Genomic DNA, 27,339 nt, shown 5'->3' on the forward strand with positions numbered 1-27,339 from the left:
ACAAATTACAAAAACTATATTTAGTCTTGGAGTATTAGCTATTTTTGAAAACGTGATTGTACATCCTAAAATAAAAATATTAAAAATAAAGTTACAATAAGTAATAATTTCAAGTACCTATCGGAAATCAATAATAATAATAATAAAAAAAAAAAGTTTTATGTAAAAATAAGAAGAGTTATTGAAAACAGTCTTTGCATTTAAGTAAATGGCAGGAATAAATATTTTTAACTATTAATAATAACACGAAATTACATATTATATCGTACAAAATACATATTCTATAGCTGAAGACCGTGGACGCGATGGCACGAGATACATAGGAAAATGTGTGTAACTCGGGTTTTCGAAACCTAACGGTTCAGTAATACTATACAGTCATTTTTTACACGATTCGGTAATTTACAAATATAAAATTAAAAATTATACATAATATAGGTAGTTTTAATTCGCCACAGTGTAAAGTTAGTGTTTGTGTTGATAAAAAAAAAAAAAAACTATAAAAATAATTTACACTTAAGTTCGTGTGGACACACAAACACAAAAAAATTGGGCAAATCGCACTCGGGCGTTGATACGATTTGATTTCGAATATGGCAAGGTGTTTTAAACTTATACGACCGACCGTTACACAATTTGAACCGAGAAAACATTTCAATTTTCACGAAAAATAAAACTTAACACTATGCTTGGTAGTCAGTACGCGTACAACATATAATTGTTGTGTCCTTTTTGTACATATATAATATATATATATATATTTATAACGTTCATAATAATATCACAATTTCGTAATATAAAACATATTTGCCTTTGATTTGACCGCCGTTTCGAATTGACGAACGATTAAAACTATACGTACAAATAATAATAATAATAATAATAATCTATTTTATTACATGGTAAACGGAGCCGCGAAAAACGCGACGACGACGACGACGACGACGACGACATTAGTGTTTCGCACGAAACAACGGTGTGCCGTCGCGCGGAAAGAGGAATTTAACTAACAATTGTCATCTAACACCGTAGGACGTGGAGAACAACGTTTAGGGCACTGGTGGTCACAGCCTGAGTTCGGTTTCCGCTGTCTGGCGCCTCTGGCGGGCCGACGTGGACGCGGCCGAGTGCAGTGGCGATATGGACGGCGACCGGTTGGCCAGCGGCGACAGCGACGGCGAGAACGACGGCGACATGGCCACCGACTGGCTGAAGCCCGGGTTGGACTCGTGGCTGATCGGCGACCGGGGCACGAGCAATATGGGCGGCTGCGCCTGGTGATGTTGGTGGTGCGGGTGATGGTGGTGGTGGTGGTGATGGTGCGAGGCGGTCGACTGCCGCGAGGACAGGGCCCTGGGCGCCATATTGGTCAGCAGCGGCGGCGGCGTGCTCTTCTGCTGCGGTTGGTGATGCTGGTTAGGAACGTTATTGGTTTTCTTGACGGACGAACCGCTGTTCTTGGCGCTGCCGCCGCCCGTGGTGGACGCGGCGCCGCTGTTGGAACTCTTCACCGAGTTCGTGTCGTCTTTCAGCCGAGCGATCTCGTTGAACACGTGTGCCAGTGGCTGGTACTGCGGGCCCCAGTCCAACAGGTAGTCCCAGTTGTAGCTGCCGGTCAGCTCTTCTTCGCTGTGCACGATCGAACTCAACGAGCCCACCATGGACGGCTGAGGCGGCGGCACTTTCGAGCCCGCGTACACGGCGGCGTTGGACGACTTGCTGCCGGGGCCCCCGCCGCCGACGCCGCCCGGGCCCCCGCCGCTGCCACTGCCGTCTTCCTCGCTGCCTCCCGCTCCACCGTTGCTGCTTCCGCTGCCTCCAACCACCACGGCGCCGACCAAGCTATTCCCGCCGCCGCCCCCTGCACCGCGTTCGCTACTCACGTCACTGAGCTTGGCGTATATCATGTTTGTGATGTCACCGTCCGTCGCCTCGTCCTCGTCGTACATGTCGATGTTCTCCATCGGCCTGCGCCGGCGCCTGGAAGACAGCCGGTTCTCCTCGGGCAGGTGCGGCGGCACCACCGTCTGCGCGTCTACGATGCCCAGCCGCGCCAAGTACTCCTGCGTGTTGCGCGCCGTCACCTCGGACAGCTGGTCCGCGTTCTGCCGCTCGTTGATCATCCGGATCTCCTCGTCTTCCACGTCGTCCTCGGCCGACCCCCGACCGCTCGAGCCCGACTTCTCCGAGCCCGACAGGTCCGACGTGGTCGCCGCCCCCGAGTTAGTGCTGCTGTTATTCCGGTACGTGGGTATCTCGTCGTACTTGGGCGGCGCGAACTGGCCCACTACCTGCGTGTTGCCCACGCCGCGTATCGGTATCGTGTCGAACGCGCCCGGGTCCACGTACGTGTTGTCCGTCCGCTGGTGTCCGCTCAGTTCCGGCTTGTTAATGTTCCGGTGTTGCTTGTTCTTCAGATGGAAGTAGAACATTATGCCGCCCATCAGCAGAGCGACCAGCAGCACCAGCGACAGCACGCCGATGATCCAGTCCAACAGGCCGCTGCTGCTGTTGCCCGGCCCGCCGGTCGCCCCCTGGCCGCCCGAACTGCTGCTGGCCATATTCAGACCCGGTTGGGATAGCGGGTCGAATGATATCTCGACCACGCTCACGTTGGTCAGCGATCCCTGTTTACCCGAACTGGCCGTCACCACTAAGCTGATGTCCTGCGTCGCGTCGAAGTTGCTGTCGATTTTCTTTTTCACCATTATCGCCCCTGTGGTCCGGTTCACTTTGAAGTACGCATTCTGCGTGGTCAGGTGGTACACCACCCGGCCCTCCGGTCCCTTATCTCTGTCCGTGGCCGACACGTACCCGATCACGTAGCCCACGGGCAAGTCGACCGTGTTGACCATGAATTTGAATGTGCGCTCGATGAACTGCGGCGCGAACTCGTCCTTACCCTCGATCTCGATTTTTACCCTCACCTTGGTCGTCTTGTCACCCGCGTCGCTGGCGATTATCGTAAACGTGTACCGGCTCCTCGTCTCGTAGTCGAACACCGCGTTCGTGGTCACCAGACCCGACGACGGGTCTATTTTGAACATTTTCCACGAATCGTCCGCACCCGAATAACTGGCCGACGACGCGATCGAATAGTTGAGTTGTCCGTAATAGCCACGGTCGGCATCCATCGCCTTGGCCGTGAAGACCAGCGCTCCGACCGGCTCGTTTTCGCCCACAAACTCCAAGTACTCCGAGACGGGGAACTTCGGGGCATTGTCGTTCACGTCTTCCAACAGTATTTTGACCAACTTGATCGTGGCCAACGGACGGTCCGGTGATATCGCACCGTCCTGAGCTTTTACCACCAGATTGTGTTCGGCAACGTCCAAGTCGCAATCCAGAATAGATTTCACGGAGATATCGCCGGTGTTGCGGTCTATGTTGAAATAATTTTTGCTGTTGCCCGAAGTTATCTCGTATGAAATATCTGAGTTCGGCGGCGTGTCCAAGTCGTCGGCCATCAGCCGGATAACAGAGTGTCCGATTGGCGCGTTTTCCGGTAAAGAAAGACTTTGTTGAACGTCAGTCGTAAACTTGGGAGCGTTGTCATTTGCGTCGTCAACGATCACGTGGACGAACACGTAAGAACTGTTGCCGCTATCGGTAATTTTTAGCGAATATATGTCACGAGTTTCTCGGTCTAGGTGCTTTTTCACGAAAAGCTCACCTGTCGGACTTATAAGATCGAAATTTTTGTCTTCATCACCTTCGACGATATTGAAATGTACCGAGCTGTCCATCGAGTAGCTGGGCAACAGTTTCAAAAACGGTTCTCCCAAAACAATATCTTCCCGAACCGATACTCTAAAAAGTAAAAGAAAAAATAATTTGTTAATATTTATCATCAAAAAGGTATGAGAAACGATAGTAAGGTATTCCGGAACACATGCATACCTGAATTCATTTTGAGCGAATTTCACTGTTTTAGAATGCATCGTGTTGTGTACGTTCGCGCGAACCGCGACAATTGTAGAAAGAGCGGGAGTTCCTTGGTCCGTAGCAGTTACCAACAAATCGACGATGCCCTACGTAAAAGAAATGCCAATATATGAGTAACGGATGTTCGTTGTACGACTTACGAAATCTCAAAACCTTACCTTTTGTATTAGTTTTTGATCGAACTTTAGCCGGTTCGCAGTAATGACACCGGTTTGCTGGTCGATTCTGAACCCACTCAAGTCGTTTGATAAAGCGTATTTTATCTTTCCGTTGAGTCCGGAGTCCAAGTCTTTCGCGACCACTTGCATTGATGATTCTCCATAAACGTTTTCTGCAAAATCACATCAAAGTTACCGACACGTGTTCCAGGCGCTTCTGACACACGGAATGTCACGGAATCGTTATTGTACCTGTCATCGTGAACGTGTAATACGGACGGTCGAAAACCGGAGGGTTGTCGTTGTCGTCGGTTACCACGACGGACAGTTCGGTGGACGCCGTGTGTTCCGAGTCCGACACAACTATGCCTAAACGGTACGCGCGGGTCTGTTCGTAGTCCAAACTACCGATCAGCGAAACGCGTCCGCTGTACCGGTCCAACGCGAACAGCTTCCGGTCCATCTGTCCCACGGACAGCGCCCAAGAGTAAGTCAGCGTCGGATACGTGTCCACGTCGTTGGCGACCACTGTCGTTATCATACTTCCGACTTCCAAACCTGCAACATGCGGCGAACACATACGCGTTAAAACACACGCAACAAAGATAAGAACGGTACGACGGCGGACGAGTGCTTTGTGCACGGCACAAACCTTCTTTGACGTTGATGGTCATCTGCGGCGGGAAGGAAGGCCGGTTGTCGTTGATGTCGATTACGATCACCCGGATCGTGGCCATTCCTGTCATCTGGGGCGTGCCCTCGTCGGTCGCTATCACGGTCAACTTGTACGTATCTCTGATCTCGCTGTCCAACACGATGTTCGTTTTCACTATGCCGGAGTCCGTCGGGTCGACGACGAAAGCGTTGTCGTGGTTCCCGTCGACCAAATGGTACGACAGCCGGGAGTTCTCGTTGTCGTCCAGGTCGATCGCCGTCACTTTGATGACGAACGCGCCCTTGGGGTTGCCCTCGGCCACCGTGGCCGTGTACTCCTTTTGCGTGAACACCGGGCTGTTGTCGTTCACGTCGGACAAGTGCACCCATACGTCCGCGTAGCCCCACATGATCACGGAGGCTGGCGCGTCGGTTTGTGCGATGGCGACCAAATGTATGCCCAGTTTGTACGTCTCAAAGTCCAAACCTTCCGATTTGCCCACGTGTATCACGCCGGTATCTTCGTCGATATAAAACAGTCCGTTTTCGTTGTTGACCGGAGCCAATTTGTAAAAGACTTTTTGTTTCCGACCATCGCTACGGAACGCCGAAATCTATCATGGGAGAGAACGAACGAGAAATTATTAATTTGCTATAAAAGATCGGCGACATGATTTATGACCATGTAGCTATAGCCACTTACCTCGAGTACGTTTTTGTTTTGTTCCAAGTTTTCCGGTATCGTCACGTGGTACGTGGAGTTCTTGAAACGCATCAGCGGGATCCGATCGAAGTTGTCGCCGATCTTTATCTCCAACAGTCCGGACGAGCTCTGAGGCGGGTTTCCTTTGTCCGTTGCGATCACTTCCAAGTGAAACACTTGACCATTGTCCGAAGCCAGACTTGAAGAAGCTGTCACCACACCCGTGTTGTGGTTGATTCGGAACTTGTTGGCGGCTCCTTGGTTTTCCCTAAACGAGTACAACACATCCGCGTTGGAACCTTCGTCCTTGTCGGTCGTCGACACTCGGACGATATCTATTCCCGGTTGTATGTGTGACGGTATTTCGGCAGTGAACGGATATTTCGTGAATATCGGCACGTTGTCGTTCACGTCCAGCACTTTGACGTACACGAGTGTCGTAGAAGATCGCGGATTATACTTTCCGCCGTCTCTGGCCACGACTTGCAGCCAATAGTTCGGTTGTTTTTCTCGATCCAAATTTCTAAAACCAATCGGAGCGTTATGAAAACTATATCACACAGCGTTGATACCTAATTAGTTTTACAATCTTTGTAACAGTGATGTTTGTCTTGTCTTTACTTACCCAACGGTGAAGATGACTCCGGTTTTGTTGTCGATCTGGAAAATGTTTTCCGTTTGATTGGACAGCGAGTAGGTTATTTTGGCGTTCACGCCCACGTCTGCATCATGCGCTCTTGCGGTTAGCACCTTAGTGCCAGGCGGTACGTCTTCCAATAGCACCGCTTCGTATTTGCTCTGCTCGAAGTTTGGATCGTTGTCGTTCTCGTCGTCCACCATGACGGTCAGATTGCAGTGACCCGCTGTGGTGCTACCACGGTTCTGAGCGGTTATCTGCAGTTGGTATTTGGCCTGTACCTCCCGGTTCAGCATCTTGGCCGTCAGCTCGCCCGTTTTGGGATCCAAATGGAACTTGTTGCCTCCGTTACCCCCGATAATGTTGTACACCACCTGACCGTTAGCGCCCCAGTCCGGGTCCACGGCTACAACGGTACGGATCACCGAAGTGTCTTGGTTCTCGGGCACAATTAACGTGTGACACGAGTCGTGCTTGAATTTGGGACTGTGGTCGTTCACATCCAACACGCCCACCTCTAGCGTCACCACATCCATGGTCGACTTCACCTCGTCCGTCGCGTACACGGGCAATACGTAGTGAGACGTGCGTTCCCGGTCGATTCGGTTTTGCAAGGTCACGATTCCGCGGTCTTTGTCCACGCGAAAACAGTTTTCGGCCACACCTTCCGGTATGCTATACGAAATCCCTAAAAATAAAAAAACAAATAATTGCCTTGTAGTCAGTGTGAGCGTTAAGACGGCTCACGTTCACACGACAACGGGAGTGAAAGAGATGAGTGTATCGAGGGGTTAAGGGGAAGTGGCTTAGGAGATGATATGTGACTGACCTTTACAGCAATTATCGCAATTAATGTTAAATTGTTTTCATTTAGAACGGGTATACTAATTTTGAAGCGTATTGGCGAGGGGATACGCGCGCGGTGTAAAGCAATGCAGTTCCGTCGACGTGATTTAAATAATATAATTGCAACTTATAATAATTACTAGTTTGGTTTTTCTTTTTTTGTCTGTACATATAATAATAACGCCAACCTTGTAATAGGATTTTATATTATTTGTGCGCGCGGAGAACTGTCGGTTAAACGAATAAGCAATCAACGTTTAGGTTTTCAATCGATAGTTACTGCTGTAATTATACTCTTTTATTATTGGCAATTTAACGACTTTTATAATAATATCGGGTCGTGCGCATGGAGTATACAGCATAAACGAAATCCAATCATTTCGTGCTCTGTGTACTGTATGCAAAACAGTTTCGATGCCCCATTAAGGATACTGGATTGCGATAGTTTTTATTGAATTTTTCACACATCGCGTTTAAAGGTCAAATCAATTGTCGTGTCGGATAGGCTAAAACGCAACGGTGTCTCTCGTACGAATGCGTGCGTTTCCCGCATAATATAAACTCGTTATCGACGTGCGCGGTACAAAGGTGGTAGGCCGCGTTATAGGGCGTACACCGAGATGAGCAATTATTACTGGAATCGGCCTGACCCGAGAGCGACCCGTGCGCATTATTGCACGGAGGCGCGGTCGGACACGTTTCGAGCACGTAAACCGTGCGTTTACGAGGCAGCGTAATGGGACGGCAATGTAGGTACTCACGATTGTCATTGGAGTTGGCGGTGACTTTGGCGACGAAACTGCCGACGGGCGCGTCCTCGGAAACGTTGGCTGAGTACAGCTTTTGGGAGAACTGCACCGACTGTTCCGCGCTCGCCGTGAACGCCACCTCGAGCGCCAGATACGTGTGCCGGGCCGGCGTGCCCCTGTCCGCCACCGTGATGTTCAGCACGTACTTTCTGACGGTGTCCGGGAACGCGGCCAGCACAAGCGCGCCCGTGTCGTACCCGATGCCGAACGTGCCCTTGTCGTTGCCCGCGCCGATCGTGTACGCGCACCGGCCGTTGTCACCGGCGTCCCGGTCCACGGCCACCACGTTCAACAGCCAGTCGCCGGGCCGCGTGGACCCGTCCACGTACAGCGTGCCGAACGCGGGCGACACGACCCGTGGCCCGTTGTCGTTGACGTCCTGCACCGCTATCCTGGCCGTCACGTCGGCGAACAGCCGCTCGGACGCGTTGGCCGCCTGGTCGGTGGCCCGGACCACGATCACGTAGTCGCGCGTCGTCTCGAAGTCCAGCGGCTCGACCAGCGTGAGCATACCCGTCAGCGGGTCCAACGAGAACGCCGTCGCCGCCGTCGGGCCCTGCTGCACCACCGTGTACCTTAACTCCGCGTTGGCGTCCGCGTCCGCGTCCGACGCCGTGAAGTTGTACACCACCGAGCCGACCACCGCGTCCTCGGCCACGGCCACGGTCACCGGGTCCTCCGGCCACCGGGGCGCGTTGTCGTTCACGTCCAGCACCTCGACGCGCACCGACACAGAGCTGCTCTGCGGGTTCGTGCTGGCGCCCGTGTCCAGCGCGTGCACCTCCATCTCGTACACCGACTTGGTCTCGCGGTCCACGCGGCCGGCCACGATCAGCGCGCCCGTGCTCCTGTCCAGGTCGAACATCTGCTGGTTCGCGTCCGAATGCCTGAGCGTGTACTTCACCTGGCCGCGGCCTGCAAAAAAAAAAAAAAAAAAAAAAAAAAAAAAAAAAAAAAAAAAAAAAAGGTACCGCGTCCCGTCTTCTTTCACCTGCGAACACGGAACGCGGTACCGTTATGTTTGGGTTGAGCTTTTCGCCTACGCCGTTTACCGATTCGCTCGAATCGCCGACGAATTATTCGGTTTCGCGGTTAGTAATAATAATAATTTATAATAATCGAGTCTGGACAAGTTAACTGATTTTCAAACTCGCCAAGTAAGATTTATCGATGTAAGTTACGTTTAAAGTTTAAAATTGCCTCTTTTTTTTTTATCAACTTGTTCGATTTACAACACTTTAAGTGGTTTGAACCGAATAATATGATATTTCTATGAAGATATTTATGTATGTTATTTTAATTTCTACTGAAATCCAGGAAACATACTATTCAAATCTTTTACGATTATAATTTCTATTACTATTATTAAAAGCAATAATTAGAACGTATAAGTTTATCCTTAACTTCTGGAATTTTAATTAGGAATGCAACTAACTCAACGTGACTAAAAAAATTGATTAACTATTTGTAATAGCTTCAAGAAAATCATTTAACTCGTCAAGCTAGAAGTTATCTGCCTAACCTTGAAAATAATAATACTAGTTTTACGAGAAGCCGGCCGAACAATGATGAACCGTGAAGCACATAATTGCGTTTATTTACATTCAAACGCGGACGAGCAATATACGACATAAGTACTTCAAATTTTTTATATTCATTGTTAATTTCTCGCAAATGGTTTTGTTAAAATTAGGCTGTACCAGAGGTTTTCTACATGTACCGTTGTGTTATAATAATAATAATATACGCAATACACAAAAGGCGAGTTTCGATTAAGGAATTCCATTGGTATTCGTCGAACTAGAGAAAATTTCATTTGGGAACAATCGTCCAACGATCAGCTCTCCGGCCGGTTATCGAGTGGTTTCGCAGCGCGCGCGCGAGGGAACATCAGTCGAACGCGTTTTTTTCTCTCTTCTAGAATCTCATTTCATAAAACTCGATCAATGCGTCTCTTAATTAAACTGATCCAAATCGAAAACGTATAAATCTTCAAGGTCCGCGTGGTATTTAAAACTATAAATGCAAATCTCGTTAGTTCGTGACTAATCCAGTATCGGATTCGAATCGTTGGGAAGGGAAAGAGAAAAAAAAGTTGTTCACGAAAAGTTCACGTCGGACGACAGAGCGTATTTACATTTAGAAAATCACTGAGGCGCACAAAGAGACGTTCATTAGGGCCGAAAAGACAGACGGTGTCAACAGGAGTCGGTCGGGCTTTACGCAACAGTAATAATAATAATAATATGTAAAACACAAGAAGTTCGATTTTGTTAGTTTTTTTTTTTTTTATGCAATTGAATTTTTTTTTCACTCGCGTAACAATGCTTTATCGTGAGCACTGGATCTCGTCGTATGTGTGTACGTGTGTTTGAAGGTAAGGAGAGAAAGAAATATAGGAGAGAGAGAGAGAGAGGGAAAGGAATAAATAAATGAAAAAGAAAAAAAAGGAAGAAGTCAAACAATAAATATAAGTAAATAGAAGGCACCGCGAACAAACGCGGCGCAAAGAGTATATAAATGCGTATGTACCGTTGTCGTCGTTGTCTGAAACCGGGTTTCAATTGAATATAGGCGAATTGTTTTATCTCGTATATTTTATTCTTTATTTCGGTCGCAATCGTATTTCTCGATTACACACTAAGCAACTACGCGTGCGCGCACACGAAAACCAGTTTCGATTTTTCAAGCTTATTGCAATGGACTGGCGTCGGCAAATACGAGTTATTATTTATTTTATCATTTGATTTGTTTATTCATTATTGTTATTTTTTAGCCTCCATAAACAATATCCACGCGAAAATGAACAGGTTAACGTATAATGACTTTATCTAGATTTTTGGATATTTTCGAAATCATGCAGCAGTCTTGTACAATGCGACCTCGTCTACATACGCTTCGACACGCGCACGCACAATTAGTACTCGGGGTCCTCCTTTCTACGTGGTTGATTTATGTCCTGTAGATAATCCAATTTATTTCGGATCGCAGAAATGCGCGAGAGGGGCGGGGCGCAAGGATTGCAATATCAGAAGAAAAAAATGTATACGCACATAGTATACATATAAACATATATATATATTATACTGTATATATACAGACGAAGACATTCAAATTTATTGCCGAGCGAAAAAATTGGGCGACAAAAATAAACCTAACCTACCGTTATAGGTATACTTGAGGCGAACTGGTTATTCGCATGATATCGTGTTTTCCGATTTATATAAATGATTATTGAAAATTCGGTATGTGTGTTGGTGTGTGTGTGTGTGTGTGTGTGTCATTGTGTGCGGTAGAAACTACGTTATTTATTTAGACGCATCCCGGAGAATTGGCCGCAGGTAGATTCGAATTCGCGCAAGCGCGTACATACATATATATGTGGTGCTGAAGTTACCCCAGAAGATACGTACAACGCCTACTACGTGTAAACGAAGCGAATTAAAGTATAGCATACGAGTTGGTAAAACAAATTGTACCTGAAATACGAGGCTGGAACTGGTAAACATGGGTCTGTTGTCGTTCAAGTCGAGCACCTCAACCCTTAGCATGCGAATTGTCTGTTTGGGCGGATGTCCGTTATCCGTCGCCGCCACCGAGAGCCTGTACATGGATTTTTCCTCGTGGTCCAGCGACACTTTTGTTCTGATTACACCAGTGACGCGGTCGATAAAGAATTCACCGTTGCCGTCCGAATCGCGACCTGAAACGATATAGGTTTTCGTTATAGATATTTCCGTTCCGAAACGCGTGTAATCGTCATCGTCGTTTATTGCATTAGGACAGAGAAAAAAACTATGCTGGAGAGTTTACGATAAATCACTATGGACAGATCTAAAATAGTTAAAATAACTAAATGAACCTATTGCGTATAATAAGAATAATATTCACGAGTATTTACTACTTTATATACGCATTGATATTTGATAGTGAACATTGTATATGAAATTCAATACAGATTGAGATTAATAACAACCATGTAATGGTATTTTCTGGAAAAAAGAGATTTTTTTCTTTAAATTATCAAGAACATTGTTAATTCGTGTCATCAATACAATTTAGTGGCTGTTGTTTGGATGGTGGGGAAAAAATACCTGCATTTTTGGAACATCCTAACTATATCCTTACGATTTTACTAACCACGTATATGATACGTACCTTTAAGTATGGAATACGTGAGCGTAGCGTTGTTACCCTGGTCTGGGTCAGTCGCCTTGACGGTGACTACCTCTACGCCGGGCGGTTGCTGTTCACGAACCGCCACCACGTCCTGTTGCGGGTCCACGATGACGGGTGCGTTGTCGTTGACGTCCGTCACGGCTACCTTGACCTTCACGCGTTTGCTACGACCTCTGATCCCTCCGTCCTGATCCCTGGCCTCAACGATCACTTCGTGCCAGGCTCGGGTTTCTCGGTCCAACGGTTCCTTGGTGCTCAGCTCACCTGGAGAACACGTTCAAAACAATGTCTTTAGACCAGAACATTTACGTATTGTTGTTGAACCGTATTATATAAAACCGACGTTGTAATAAAACGGTTTTTATTTTTTGTGTCGTGCGCGCAGCTTGCGCCTGCGTGTTTGCACAAACGAGAGTTGTAAAAACATAAGAGATAGGAAAAAAGAATCTGGAGTTTTACGATCCTTTCTCGACCGCATCGTCGTTGGGTCGGGTCGGGTGTTTGCATTTCTTTATCGCGAACGATTGCGCGCCTCACACCACGAATGAGACATTAGAACCGCCGTGTATACGTGTATACTGCGGGTACCTACGGTTTACGGTACGAGGGTCCGGTCTGTCTGTTATTTATACTATAATGTTGTACGCACATATAGGTACGAAGTAGGTACAATACAAGTCTCCCGACGTACTATTATTTCCCGCCGCGTACGTATACAGTGTTTCGTTCGTTTTACGACCGTCTGTGGTAAATATTAGGATTGTATCGAGCGCACAGACGGGTTAAGACGCGCCGCCGAAAGGGGTTATATGGTGAGAGCACGGGAGGAAAGGAGGAAAGGTTGACGTTTTTAATAGCGTTTCGGTGTATGTTCATTTGTGTTGTACACACACGCGCACGCACGCGCACGTCTTCAGAGTGTCAATATTTGGGCGGGCCATGCGAGCGGTTAGGGTTTTAGTCAATCCACATACAATATATACATATACGTAGGTATAATAAATGTACAATATTTGACATGTACAGAGCGTTCGTAAAACGACCATCTTCTACATAGGATCCCAACGGCTGCAATAAATATCTATTGCGACGTTTAAATCGCAGGTATTATACGCGTTCCCGCAGGAAGAATGAAGCTTGGCCGCGTGAAAAAAAAGCCCGTCGGTTATCCAACAACGTGTCAGTCAACAAATTGCAGTTGTCGTGAGATTTCGACCCTACGAAGAGTTGTTTTATGAATACCCTGTATGCTGCACGGGGGTCGCACGTATCTACCCATATACATACACGTATTGTGTGTCGATGCACACGTACGTGCGCCGTGCCCGGGAGAGACATAAGAGCGTTTCGGAGAGGTGTATCACACGAGAGGAGAAAAATAACGTGTGCGGCGGGTAAACGGTTCCGGCGTGTACGACACGGAGACCACACGGATAGGAATTTCAAAACCGATACCACGTTTCTGGGCGTAAACGAGTTCGTGTTACAAATACGCCGTACGCGGCCGCACGGAAATCTCACTAATGATCGATGCGATCAGCGGCGGTGGTAATTAGAAACGGCGAACAGACGGAAAACGACGAGAGGAATCGGCCGCGGAGAGCGAGACAATCGGTCCGGGCGACGGCCAGCATACGATTGTAGATGCGTAGGCAGCCGTTCGATTAACGCGCCACGACCGAACGGGCTGCCCGTCGCACGACGACGATGATGCGACACAACGCCGACCGCGGAAAGAATATTGTACCGTCGTGAAAACGTTTTCGGCTTGGACGTGCGACCGCGTATCGTCTTGTGGGACCGCGTCCGACCGGTCGGCAAACGTATTGCGCGCGGTGAGCGCCGCCGCCTACGTGCCGAAAAAGCGCGCGCGAACGCGGTGCGCAATAATGTGTAATCAACGCCGCAGTGACGCAGTGCCGATGGGCTCGTTTTTACATTCTTTACTCTATGGTTTTTACACTGTCGCCGAGACCAACTGCAGTTATTGTGCCTACTATTATGATGTACAGCACCGAGCTAATAAACTCCCGGCGATAAGAAACCCAATGCGACGATGGAAATGTTGAACGGTAAAAATACAAAAAATAAAAATAAACAGACAAATAATTTTTAACGTATATAAACAATTATGTGCGCACGTTTCTCAAACTGATACCTTGCGCACGCGGCGGTATGCCACCGTTGCTCTTGTGCGTGCATACCACGCAATGCGAAATTTAAACCACAAACGGTATGTTTGGTTTTGCCGCGGTCGTCCGGATTCAGTTGACAAAGACCTCCGGGGACATCATCCGGGTACATTTATTGTCTATGGAATGTTATTCGCTTCGTATTGTACGAAAATTATCAGTTACAGCAGGAAAAAGCTCATCAGAGGTCTCCGAGTGTATGTCGAGCGTAAAACTCTCTTCGGACAGGATACCGGATAGACGCGTTCGTGGAATGGGACATTGTTCGAACTTTTTGTTCAAAACAGGTCACTATAACGGAAACGTTAGCTTTATACCAATAAACGACGGAATCATTACATTCTAAAATCGATTCCGAGTAGAGGCTGAAGTAGGTAATATATTAGTTGTATAATGTGTACGCGTATTAATTTACAAGTCGTTAAGTTTGAGAGGAAAATCAATTTTATCGATAAATCGAAAACGTCGACGTGTAAATGTACCACCGTGTATCGAACCAATAAAAATATCGAAAAAAACCGAAACACCGCATCGTAACAATTTAGATACAGTCACACGAATAAAAAGTGTTAATAGAAAAAAAATACATTATTATAAAACCGATAAATATAAAAAATTTTGTTGTTGATATAATTTAGTGCCAGGGCCGTTATGAATTATTTTTAATGTATTATATACATTTCACGGATATGTTAATATACGTTTAATAATTGGTTGTCGCGTTTAATGATTTACGACACACCGGCCAGATCGGAACATTCTTGAAATATCATTTTTATATGAAATCCAGGAAATTTGTTTTATAATTTATTTTATATGTATCTTGATAATATATACATAATATAATGCATAGGCACATAAAAACAAGGCCTAAGGAGTTGACTGTTTTTCTTTCGCGCGTATATGCCAACATTTATCTTGACATAAAGCTGTCAATGTAATACTGTACTTGGTCATTAAATATTATTCAATACAATAAATATATGTTTATTTAGTTATAAATGTTCTTTTGGGAAAAATGCTTTAATCATTTTTTGTTTTTCTCGAGAGAATAAAACAATATCCGGATCGAATGAATATTAATGAACGAAAAAAAAACCAAGAACCGACGCACACCGCCCATGTGCAGCGGCGGCGTGTTGAGCTGGGCGTTGCGGACAATCTAGCTACGTCAGTGCAGTAATAACGCTAACATCATTCATTATACTTAACTAACGCGACAGACGAGTGCACCGCAGCTGCAGCAGCAGACGACTGATGTTTTCGCCGTGCACGCGCGTAGCGCCGAAAACGCGTTTCAGAAGTACATAATATAATAATAATAATATGTATGAATTGTTATTATTTTCGTCATCCGTACAACGGTGGTACGTGATTAATTATTCATATTGAAAATACCAATTTGTAGGCGGGCTAACTGTTTCGTCGTGCATATATATATATATATATATATATATATATGTTATTTAGCTAAGGGCGAGGATACGATGTAAAAATAGCCACCACTGCAGGAGTAGGTACAAGAAGAAGTACTCATAGAAGCGATCGAGAGGCAATAGGTCTGTACCGGGCCGCAGGGTGTTTCCGACCTCAAGGCCTCACTCGATTGTTTTTTTATTTTTTTTTTCCATCTCAATTTTCTATCGACTGCGGTGTATACACACTTCGGATGGGATTCCGACTTGTACGCACTACACAAACACGCGGGTGATATTATTATCATTATCCCGATCGACGGGCACAGCAGCTACGTACGTAGGCACATAAAACTACTATACCAAAATATTTATCTACGGCGACGACGAAAACGCACGCGAACGAGACACGCACAAAACCGAAAATATACCTACCCGAACCGATCCGGGGATACGAGTAGATCGCGTGAAATACGTGTACAGGTGGGCGCGCGCGTGTATACGAGAGAATATAGACCGAAAAAACCCGTAATTTGGAAGGCACAGCAGCCGTCTTAGCAGCCGTCGAAGACATAACCGAACCGCGCGACCGTCGGGCTGATGCTATTTCGACCCAAATTTTCGACATAACTACCGTAATTTACTATAAGGAAATTGCCTGTGCGCAGCCGCCGCGTAATCGATACGTCTCTCTCTCTCTCTCTCTCTCACTCTCTTTCTCTGTCTTTCTGATACGCACACACGCTCTGTATAAAATTAAGACTGCCGTATAATTAGTATAGGTATAGTATAAGAATTACAGTACGTGGGTGAACCGCCGTCGTTATTATTTCGAACTACCTGCCGCGATGGAAACAAAAAAAAAAAAAAAAAAAAAGCGACTACGGAAGTTTTTTTTTTTTTTTTATTATTATTATTATTATTATTGACAAATACTACGGTTTTTTTTTCCATCGGTCGTTTCGCACGCACAGTTGATGATAAACACGACGGTTGCGGCGGCACCGGCGTCGGTATAATGACCGGGCGCGTTCGGGTGCCCATGTAGTCGACGAGGGAATGCGCGCGCGCACGTATCACTTACAGCCGTCGTCTGTGTTACGCGACCTCTTCTAACGCGGTACACACGTGTATAATATAACGATACAATAAAAGAAACTTAAGTGGTCATGACGAGTAATTCCATTCGGTTAGTTTATCATCGCGTTACGCGCGTGTCAGTCAAAACCGTGTAAATACGTTGTACGCGCACAACGTGTAGCGCGTAAAAGCTTGGTCCTAAACGTGGCTAGTCATCGGTGGCAAACGGATCTGTGAGTCTCACCGGTTCGTATCCCACGAACACGGGACGCGACAGCGTTTCGCTTGTCGTGCGGAAAAACCAAACCGGCCGGCGCGATGTCGCGCGATAACGGTTTTCGTACGGGCGCGGAAGCGTTTGTCGCCGGTCGCTTACCGCGGTTACCGCGCGCAGGAACGGCCGTCGGCCAAGATCCGATTGATCCGCGATCGGGCGCTAATAACATCACCGTTTACCACATGTGCACAATGGACGTGCGTCACGAGAAACGAAATCGCGGGCCGCTCGTGGTCGCGCCGAGAGCAAAAACCTGGTCGCCGTCGACGGGAAACGCGAGCGAATTAATCGAACGCCACCGCCGCGCGTAGTGTCTGTCGGCGCGCGAAACAAAAGCCGGTGAACCGGACGAGGTGGAGAAACTTCCGTGCCGTACGTTTCTCGTGCTCATTAATCGTCGGAGAACAAACGGAATGAAGAAAAAAAAAAAAAAAAAAAAAACTAATTAGTAGAACGAATCGCTTGGACGTCATGCGGTGCTGTATGCACGTATTGCACTCGGTTTGGAAGAAAAAATCCGTTTGTTCTAACGGTTCGCACGCGCTTCGTCGTGCGAACCGTGTTTTTTACGTATAGGTTAGAAATCGGTTGAATCAATAACAATCAATATCGGGCGTCAAATTAATAAACCGGCGTACGTCGGCGTCACTCTTTTTCAGAGTGTTGTCCGTCGCCCGACGGCTTTCATCGAAAAAATCGTAGGCGGTGTATTTAAATATGTGCACCTACAGTGATAACACTCGGGTAACATTACAGTCGGACTTGGACGCGTTTCGTGATCGATAAACGCATAGTATGTGGATGTTACCCAAATGTTATCCGTTAAATATTACTACAACGATATTTTAAATCATGTCGTAGAAGCTATATGGATCATTTATAGTTGCGTATTGCTTTCACGCCTTTCGGTCCACCCGATGCCCCTGAGAAGTTTCTATCTCTCTGACCACATAGCTGCACGCCACTTACCGGAGTACAAGTTGATGTTGAAACTGGAGTTGGTCGGAATCAGCGAGTACCGGACGAGAGCGTTGTCACCGGCGTCCCTGTCCGTAGCGGACACGGCGCCGAACACCGTTCCCGCTGGTCGGTTTTCTTCCACGTGGAACTCGTAGTGCTCCCTGTCGAACTCCGGGTCGTTGTCGTTGACGTCGGCCACGGTGACCACAACGACCACCGTAGCAGCGAGTGGGCCCGGAGACCCGTTGTCCGCAGCCACCACCGTAAGCTCGTACGTGTCCTGCGTCTCCCTGTCCAACGGGCCCTTGACATATACCCATCCCGTGGTGGGATGCACATCCAATGATCCGTCACTGTCACCTCCTGACACGTGGTACGTGATGCGAGCGTTGTTACCGCTGTCGCCGTCCAATGCCGTCACCTGCACGATCTGCGAGAACACGAATACAAACAGTTGAAAACCACATATCACGTCAACACGTCCATAGTTCAAGCATCAAGTCCATAAGTTCCCCCAGACAATAATTAATATACAAGAAAATCTTTAATTTTTTTGTGGTGGGGTGGGATAGCATGGAAAACGTCAAGATTTATTAGGGATGAGGCGCGGTGTAGAAAGGCAGAAGCCGGACTAATCGGGCCGCCGATGAAATATGCGGTGCGGCGTCGACCAATACACAACGTACAATACGAATGCGCGAGCTCCGGCCGCGGGCCCGTTCGGTAATATTATGTAGAACACGTTTATGACAATCGTAAGCGTGTCGTCACGGAGCGAGCTAATCGGGCTCGAGATTTACGTTGTCGGCAGGGTCGCACTAATTTATTGGCCGTCCGCTGCGACCAGATTACTGTCCGCGCGAGTCGGCCCCGTACACGTGTACACCACACATTGTACGAGACCATACGATACGCATCTGAATCCGACGCGATCGCGATAAAATGCCTCGTTTAAATGAAACACCGGAGTACGGTACGCTTTTATTTGTCTGTACAATTATTTCGTGTTATAATAATTATTGTTTTCATAATTATTGTTATTGTTATTATTATTATATTGACACGAACGACGACAAGGTCGGATTGAAACGATTAGAACGGTTAGAGCCAACGAAGGAGAGGCGGTCTCTTACCGGGCGCGCGGTATAACGCGGTATTAACGGACGGACGGGTGAGGTGATGAGTGCGGGGTGCCGGCGATAACGGCGCGCATTCCCGTGAGCTTGAACTGTACTCGACCCCGAGACCCACGGGGGAACCGGGACGGGCCCGAGCGCTCGCACCGTCCATCAATCACCGGCCGTGGTGACGAGTAATTATCGGAACGCGCAGTTCTGCCAACACAATGACGCCATTGTTCGCGCCTCGTTGGGGGCCTTAACACCCCCCTGCGCGCGCGCCGAAGCCGATGTATTTATTATAATACGCTTCTAGGATCTCGAAATCGGTCGGCAACGACGACGACGACGACGACGACGACGACGCTGTTACCGAAAAAAAAAAAGAAAAAAAGTTATTATATTCCGTTCTTTTCCTCGACCTACTACTATTTCTACTATTCTTCTCCTCGTCTTTGGCGGTTGATGTTCTCGTTATTATATTTTTCTCTTTCGCTCTCTCTATCTAGCTGCGCCGTTCTCGACTAGATACATTTTATTGTTGTACCACGCAGGGGGCGTTTCGTCCCGAAAGCAAGAGCAAGAAAAGTAATAATCGTTAACCCCTTCCAGCGGCGTACCTACGCGCACAAGATTATCGCTGCAGTCACATCACAATACACTCGGCTATAATACCGTCTTCGCTGCGACCGCATTGTTGTTCCGCGTTATTATAATATTGTTGTTCCGATGTTGTTACCGTCATTAACTGGCCGTCGTTTATTGTTTAATCGGTTTGCGCCGTGGAACAACACTTTTCGTCCGTCGTCGAACAACACCCCATCGTGAGATTTTTCGTGGTACGCGCGTCGAGCCAATGTTGGTGGCGGGGGTGGGGGAAGGGAAGGACGGCGGGAGAAAAACGCGTGGGCTCGATTAACCAGAGGAACGCACGCGCGAGAGGACGATACCGTGCGCCGCGGCGGTTCCGTTATGCCACGCGTTCCACTCGGCGAAATCGTCTTCCGCTGCTGTCCGGGTTGTTGCATTTCGAGCAATCATCATCATTATCGTCATCAACCTCTGCGCGTGACCCCCTCGTGGTCATCGCGCGCACCCGTTGCGTACCGTTATTGATTAACGAACGACCGTCGACCCGTTATGGGCGGGGCACGTGTTCCCCGATCGTTTTCGGACCAGCGTAAACGTTCGGGTTTTTAATCGGTTTTTCCGGAAGAGTTCGGAACGCGCGCGAACGTCGAGCAATTACTCGCGTAACGACGTTTTAATACGCGTCTCGGTGTAAATGTCGTAACGACTTCGTAGAACGCGTCCGTTTCGCTTCGGTGTGTCGTACGTACAATACATGTTTGCGGACGCGCCCACAAATCACGTGTTTGAAAAACGATTATCGACCATTACGCAACGCTCAAGAGCGCGGCAGGGGTGGATAAACGGGCTCGTTCTACTGCGGATTACAAGCGCTAACGGTGCAGCGCGTAATCGTGTTTTCGTGATATTTTTTAAAACGTGCTCATTAATTTCACTTATCGCCCTCTCATCCCCTTCCCGGGTAAGCGGCACTCACCTGCGAGTTGACCGGCAGAGATTCCAACACGGTGGCCGCGTAATGCGGCCGCTCGAACACGGGTGGGTTGTCGTTGATGTCCTGCACGTCCACGACCAGCGTCATGTTGTCGGACAGCGGCGGCGTGCCCGAGTCCCTGGCGATCACCGTCACCGTCAGCCGGTGCACCGTCTCGTAGTCCAGCCCATGGATCAGGCTGATCGTGCCGCGGTTGTGGTCCACCTGGAAGTACGACGGTTCCTGCGTGGACGTGATCAGCTCGTAGTGCACCCGGCCGTTGGCTCCGGAGTCCGGGTCGGTGGCGTGCGCCGTGTACACCGGCGACCCCGTGGCCACGTTTTCCGGCACGGCGATTCGCACGGAGCTCGAGTCGAAACGCGGCGAATTGTCGTTCTCGTCCTCGATCAACACGTTCACCTGCGTGCGCACAAAACAACCGTGTGTTACGACGTGTACGAGTTAACAAGCGTTTTTTTTTTTGCGATTATGTATAATCGAGATGTATGGACAGAGTGTAAAACGTTATATTATACCCCCGAGGTATGCGTAATAATATTGCGCCGAAGAGCAGGAGTGTTCGCGATCGAAAACGTGCAGCGCCTTACCTGAGTGTGTGCTCCGTAGTATTTGTTCGAATCCGAATAGGCTCTGACGTTGAGCAGGACCGATTCGAACAATTCGTGATCCAACACGGCCGTGGTCTTGATCACTCCTTTCACGGGGTCTATGGCGAAATATCCGACCGCCTCCTCGTCCGAATGTATGGCGTACCTCAGAGAGTCCGGGTCGTCCAAACCTGTATGGAACACGACATAATATATTTATTATTAATTTACTCGGATTAAATATGCGGACGCGCGCATTTATGCGCATAATAATACGTGTACGTATTATAAGCTCGCACAAACACGTAGGGTAAGCGCGCCACGTGAATGTTTTATATGATTTTTTTTTTTTCTTGGTTTTCCTGTCGTTCAATATATCTCGCACGCGTTAATATATTATATTTTATGTACACAACGTTTGCCCATAAATTATCTTAATCATTTGAAATACGACGACATCGAGACAATTAGACAGTCGCATATTACGCGCACTCACGCGCACATACTTTTATATACACGTGTAAGTTGAGTGACGAACCCGTTGTCAACAATGGAATACGTGTGTCCGTTTAAATATTCATAAACGCGCGTGTACACGTATAAAAATATAATGTAATATGACGTATTATATATATTATAGTCATATGCAGCGTGTGGTGTGCGCACCACCCAAAACTGACCGGTAGCCGTTATGCGCGCGGTGGCGGTGAAGATTACACAAATTCGACGGGACCGGTTTGCGAAGAAGCGAAAAAATATATAAAATCCGCTGAGCGCGTTTAATTAACGTTGTTTTCGATTGAAAGATTAATTTTAACGAAAAAAACGGAAACGGAAAAAGTAACGCGGAACGGATACGATATTTTATGTTTGATGCGTGCGTTCCCCGGTCGATTTTCTCCGCCGAGATAGACATCGATATCGACATGCACGCGCCGATTGTATTATTTATAAATCGGAAGGCACCTATCGTGGTATACGGATATGTATCGCGTGCCATTCCGCCGAGAGGGCGCGGAGATTAACGTTTAATTGAAATCCAGAAATACCGGTTGATCGCCGCGAGGTAGGGATGATGCTGCGACACGATACGCACGTAGCCGAACGGAACTCCAGGTTCAGAAAGAATATATACAATTTGTTTCCTTTTTGGCCGAGTGTACGAAAATCGCGAACATCGACGTCGCCTCAAAGCGACGTATCGGAACAGTAGTGCTGGTCTACGCAACGAAATATGACAGATATCGTTTTTTTTTCCCCAATCTCCTTCTACTTCGCCTATTGTTGACTCGTCGTAAATTCTTCGTCGTTGTCTTCGTCGCCGTCGCGGCCGGAGGAAAAAAAAACGCTACGTTCCGGTTTATTTAATTTGAATAAAATTTTAATAACGACGAGCAATTCGTTTGGACCAACGACGGCGGTGGTGATAAATAACCACTGCGAGGCCGGGGCGAGATAAGTTAACAGACATGAATTGTGGTCGTTATATTTATACGTGCGTGCGTGCGTTTACGTATTATTATATGCATCACCTGACACAAGAGTTGTATGCGTTTTTCGTCGATATAACATAAATGTAGTTAATGTCTAAGAAAGAATTTTTTTTTTCAGCGAACGACTGGCCGTCGTCGGGTGCATCACGGGAACGCACACGCGTATACATCTGTCTAGACATTTGCCGTACCGTGAGCGCGCGAGAATATAATATAAATATATAAATAACTATACCGATCGATCGGGTCGATTAGATATAATTCATACACATATACTATGTGATGTAAACGGGCGAACTAGTTGGTTAGTTAGTTAGTTAGTTAGTAGGTGAATTATAATCAGAAAGTCGCGCGTGTACGTCTCGACGACGATCATTTCGAACGCGACTATTCTGCTGGTGCGTATATTATAATGAGCTACAGGGGCGACCAAGTTCGTGACGGCCACCGAATTTCGATCAGCCGCGACGTAATAATAATATATGCCGCACGACTCCGTGGTCGGATTCAGAGACACAGAGAGATAAAAAAAGAGAGAGAGAGAGAGAGAGGTAGTAAATGTACGTATGGATATGTGTATTTAATCGCAATGGATGTATAGTACTTTATATAACTTACCCCCCCGGAACGGATCGTGATCGAATGCGAAATAAAGATGTATTACAAGTCGCCAGCGTACTTCACGACTTTGAAATATTGCGTTGTACGTACGCGTGTACACATTCCGTTTTTTTTTTTTTTACATATTATATTCGCCTTTTGTGTCTTGCTCCACGTCGTTGCCGTTCTCAACCACACGCACAAATACACACACACATATATATATATACAAGGATAAACATACGTGTGACGAAGTTTCCGCACGAAAGATTCCGGTAGTGCCGCCGCACATTTGCGCACGGACCGGCCACACAACCCTTTGCCACGGATTCTGTTTCGCCCACCCACTGCAGCAGTAGTATACGCGTACTGAGCGTGTTAGCGAGCGCACGAAGAACGTAAAAACCATGTGTGTACATACGTAAGTATTTTAAATATTTTATACGAGCGTAAATTCCGTACCTGATTGGTTGGGTGACACAGCGACGGTACCGACGGTGGTGCCGACTGGTGCGTCTTCCGGCACCACGAACGAGTACTGCGACTTGACAAACACCGCGTACGGTTTAGCAGCGTCTGCAGTAAGCACGGCAATCCGAACTTGGGCCACTTGAGCGGCTTCGTACCCGCTACCGTCTCTGGCGGCCACCAGCAGCCGGTAGACGCCCGGCCGCAGTTGAGCGGCCCATATCTCGCCGGTGTTGGCGTCCAACCGAAACGAGGTATCCGCATCCTCGCTGTCCGGTCCTGCAACAAACAACGTACGACGAACGGTTAGCGATGTACAGCGGTTTACGATGTCAATATGTTCGAATACTCCATATAGAATGTATTTTAAAACATTTTCCAAGACGCTGACGAGTTTCGTTTATGATGTTAATTTGATATTAATTTGAGATTCATTTTTTCCTTTCATTTTTTTTCATAAAGGTGTTAGTTAAAAATCAATGTATTGCGGGCAAAAATCCTTTGAAAAGACCCTCAGCAGTCCAACACCAAGGAGATTATATATTTTAAAATCCATTAATCGTATTAAAAATATATTTCACGAGGATTTAAAACTAATTGCATTGTTATGAGTATTTGGATAACAAAATCTCATTTCGCCAATTTCCTCGTCAAAGACAATATAATATTATTACATCGTCGGGTGCACAGCCCAAGCGGGCGGGATGAAACGTACACACATATTTTACGTCGCATACTTATTATATGCTAATGAGAGAGTATAGGTGGTCGTTGTATACGCGCATACTTACGTTTGTGTATGCATTTGGTAGTAAAATAGGGTTTTCTCTGAAACGACTTCTTGTTACGACGGATTTAATGACGAAAAGTAATATCGATTGAATCATTTGCTAAAATGTTTTTTGAATTTTATTAGATTCTCTGGATACATTTTTAGTTGTACTAACTATACTAGTTAGTTATATTATCTGATTGTATAAGATAGCAGCTACTGCAGGACTATTAAAAAAAAACGTCTACGCAGACACACGAAGTCAGTACTAGTTTAACATAGAAATGTTTTAGAATATATACGAATAAATATATGCTTATCACTTCGAATAACGAACATAATATTATAACGTGCGTGTAAATTATTTGGTTTCCGTTAGATCGCGTCGGTAAATGTGATAAAAAAAAATAATAAGAATTATATCGAATAATGTTTGGCTGTCGGATAAGTAGTTGTATATAGGAACAGCGTCTTTTGTGTGAATGTATTACAATAATGCGCGCAGGATATTCGTGTGTTATAACAAAAAGACCGAGCAAGGAAACCACAAAATTCAAGAAATCATGTAACCCGACATAATATTCTTACGTCGTGAATCGAACAATGTACTTTTGAAACACAAACGTTCGTCATTTACAGTTAAATTCGAAGACTATTGTGGTCTACGTACAATTACAATACATCTATATAGATGGCTTAAGATGTAAGTTATTTCGATTTCAGATATAATAATCTCTTTAATGTTACTATACATAAGTATACGAATATTGTAATTACACACGCAAACGTTTTTCTCGTCCGTTGGAGTTATTATATAGGTACGTGCGCAGGTCATGGGAAATGAGAAATATTGTATACAGACAGTTTATACTATTTTCTGTACGTCTACCGATATTATGTGTACCTGCACCATATGTTAGATCTATAGTGAAGGGATAGCAATGGGATAACAAGCGAAAATTTGTCGTTTTACCTTTAGCCGATATCAAATAGTAGGAAACAACGCCGAATGATCCGGAATCTAAGTCCTTGGCACGAACCGTTACAATTGGTCCCTGTTCACGGTGGCTCCACACTATGGACACGTTGTACTCGGAGGGCGAGAATACTGGCCAGTTGTCGTTGACGTCCTGCACGTCCAATTTAACCACGGCACTCGTACTCAGGCCACCTGTAAGAATGTTAATAATGTATTAGATACACGTGCCGAGGCGATTGCATCGTAAATCGTAACGGTGGCACGCTTATAATATTTTCAAGACGATCGCATGTGGCGATCCTCGGCTGTGCGCGGTTTGGTGTGTATACGATGTTGTAATACACGGATGATGAAAAGCGGCAATAAAACAGGACAAAGTGAAGAAGTTGGATAGACGGAGAGATGAAACGATACAGAGGGAGAAAAGGAGTGATAAGTTAAGCCGACAGAAAGAGAGGTGTAAAAGTAGAAAGGGAAATAGAGTTGTGTGTGTGTTGAAAGGCAAGGGATGAGCCATGACGGCACTCAGCAGCAGGTGGCCTTAGGAAGATGAGGCCGAGATATATGCGTTGTGTATGGTCGGATTGATTTCAACGGATCGCTCGGAGGTGCTGCGCACTCGAAACTGACTGATAAGAATCGAACGTGTCTGCGGGTCAACCGGTTTACGCGAACGCCCGAGTTGGGTCTTTGATTTATCGACGGAAACGCGCGCGGCACAAAAAAGGTCATGCGAGAACGGTAACGAATAAAAAAATATGCGCGTATAAATTTATAGTGGAGGTGAGCTGCGAGTTTGTCCGAAAATCTGGACGGGAATTTCAGTACTAAACGTGCAGTGATCGCCGACAGCGCAAAAGGGTCTTGTACGTTATTCACTTTGCTCGCGTAAATGCATATATATATACGTATGTTTTGATTCGCCAAAAATCTTTGCGTATAAATTTAAATAATAAATCTTCGATCGAAACGAGTAAAATTGTAAAAAAAAAAAAAAAACGGTCGTGTTTTATCACACGTTTCATTAGGTTACATTTCCATAACATATACGCATATATAAGTATGCGTCAGCTGCTGAAACGCTATAGTCTATTGCTGGCGTTGTTATTTTTTTCATATACAAATACACTCGTATGCAACAGAGACAGATGGTACTCGCACTCGCCCAAAGGCGTTTTTTTCATTAGTGTAATTATATAATACGCGTATAATGATTTTTCGAGTAATTATCGCCGAGGATCGCGTTGTTAATTGAATCTAATAGCCGCTGGTTATAATATTGAAATCGTGCACAGTACGGTATATAACATAAATATTATTTTCGATATTCACTCACCCCTGTCCGTGGCTACCACCGGGAATTCGTACAGCTTTCGGGTCTCGTAGTCCAACGGTTTAGCCAAACATATTTCGCCCGTGGCCGATTTGATGGAGAACGGTCCGCTGTTTTCTGACAACGTGAAATTCACCATCGAGTTGACGCCGCAGTCCGGATCCGAAGCTGACACCTAAACGGGGAAAAGAAACACAATTCTATTAGCACCAGAAAAATTAAATTGTGTACACACCATAGAATATCAGTGTTATACATATAAACATTGCTGTAGCCGGAGTGGCTAGAAATCGTTCTGTAGACTATTCATATATTATATATTATAATAACACAGCGAGCGCGCGCGTATATATTGTTTATAATTGAATTCTCGTCGCGTCGTTTTAACGAGCCATAAAATACGAACTATAAGCGTTCTCGTTTTCGGCCAATCGAACTTGACGGGTTCTACCTTTAGATGGTCGACAACACACCGTAAATAAGTGTGTGTGTGTGCGTTTCGATAGCTTATACTATCGAAAATACATTTCAAATGGGTATAAATTACAT

The 27,339-nt window shown here is 46.4% G+C and overlaps 1 protein-coding gene across 1 annotated transcript in view; it reads right to left on the bottom strand.

Annotated features, from left to right (window-relative positions):
* LOC112689114 (protein dachsous) overlaps positions 1 to 27,339 on the bottom strand; it is a 32,352-nt gene continuing 5,013 nt past the window's right edge. Inside the window, exons 2-18 of the mRNA XM_025562635.1 lie at positions 26,794 to 26,965; positions 25,452 to 25,649; positions 23,701 to 23,985; positions 21,146 to 21,336; positions 20,541 to 20,957; positions 17,865 to 18,285; positions 11,911 to 12,195; positions 11,232 to 11,455; positions 8,728 to 8,743; positions 7,705 to 8,667; positions 6,086 to 6,785; positions 5,461 to 5,983; positions 4,756 to 5,371; positions 4,356 to 4,661; positions 4,104 to 4,276; positions 3,901 to 4,031; positions 1 to 3,810 (exon numbers count right to left, since the gene is read on the bottom strand). Coding sequence (XP_025418420.1) covers positions 1,065 to 3,810; positions 3,901 to 4,031; positions 4,104 to 4,276; positions 4,356 to 4,661; positions 4,756 to 5,371; positions 5,461 to 5,983; positions 6,086 to 6,785; positions 7,705 to 8,667; positions 8,728 to 8,743; positions 11,232 to 11,455; positions 11,911 to 12,195; positions 17,865 to 18,285; positions 20,541 to 20,957; positions 21,146 to 21,336; positions 23,701 to 23,985; positions 25,452 to 25,649; positions 26,794 to 26,965 — 8,367 coding nt within the window. The 3' untranslated portion in view covers positions 1 to 1,064. The remainder of the gene's footprint in view (positions 3,811 to 3,900; positions 4,032 to 4,103; positions 4,277 to 4,355; positions 4,662 to 4,755; positions 5,372 to 5,460; positions 5,984 to 6,085; positions 6,786 to 7,704; positions 8,668 to 8,727; positions 8,744 to 11,231; positions 11,456 to 11,910; positions 12,196 to 17,864; positions 18,286 to 20,540; positions 20,958 to 21,145; positions 21,337 to 23,700; positions 23,986 to 25,451; positions 25,650 to 26,793; positions 26,966 to 27,339) is intronic.

This window comes from Sipha flava, unplaced genomic scaffold, assembly GCF_003268045.1.
Source record: "Sipha flava isolate LNK unplaced genomic scaffold, YSA_version1 42_pilon_pilon, whole genome shotgun sequence".
NCBI classification, from domain to species: Eukaryota; Metazoa; Arthropoda; class Insecta; order Hemiptera; family Aphididae; genus Sipha; species Sipha flava.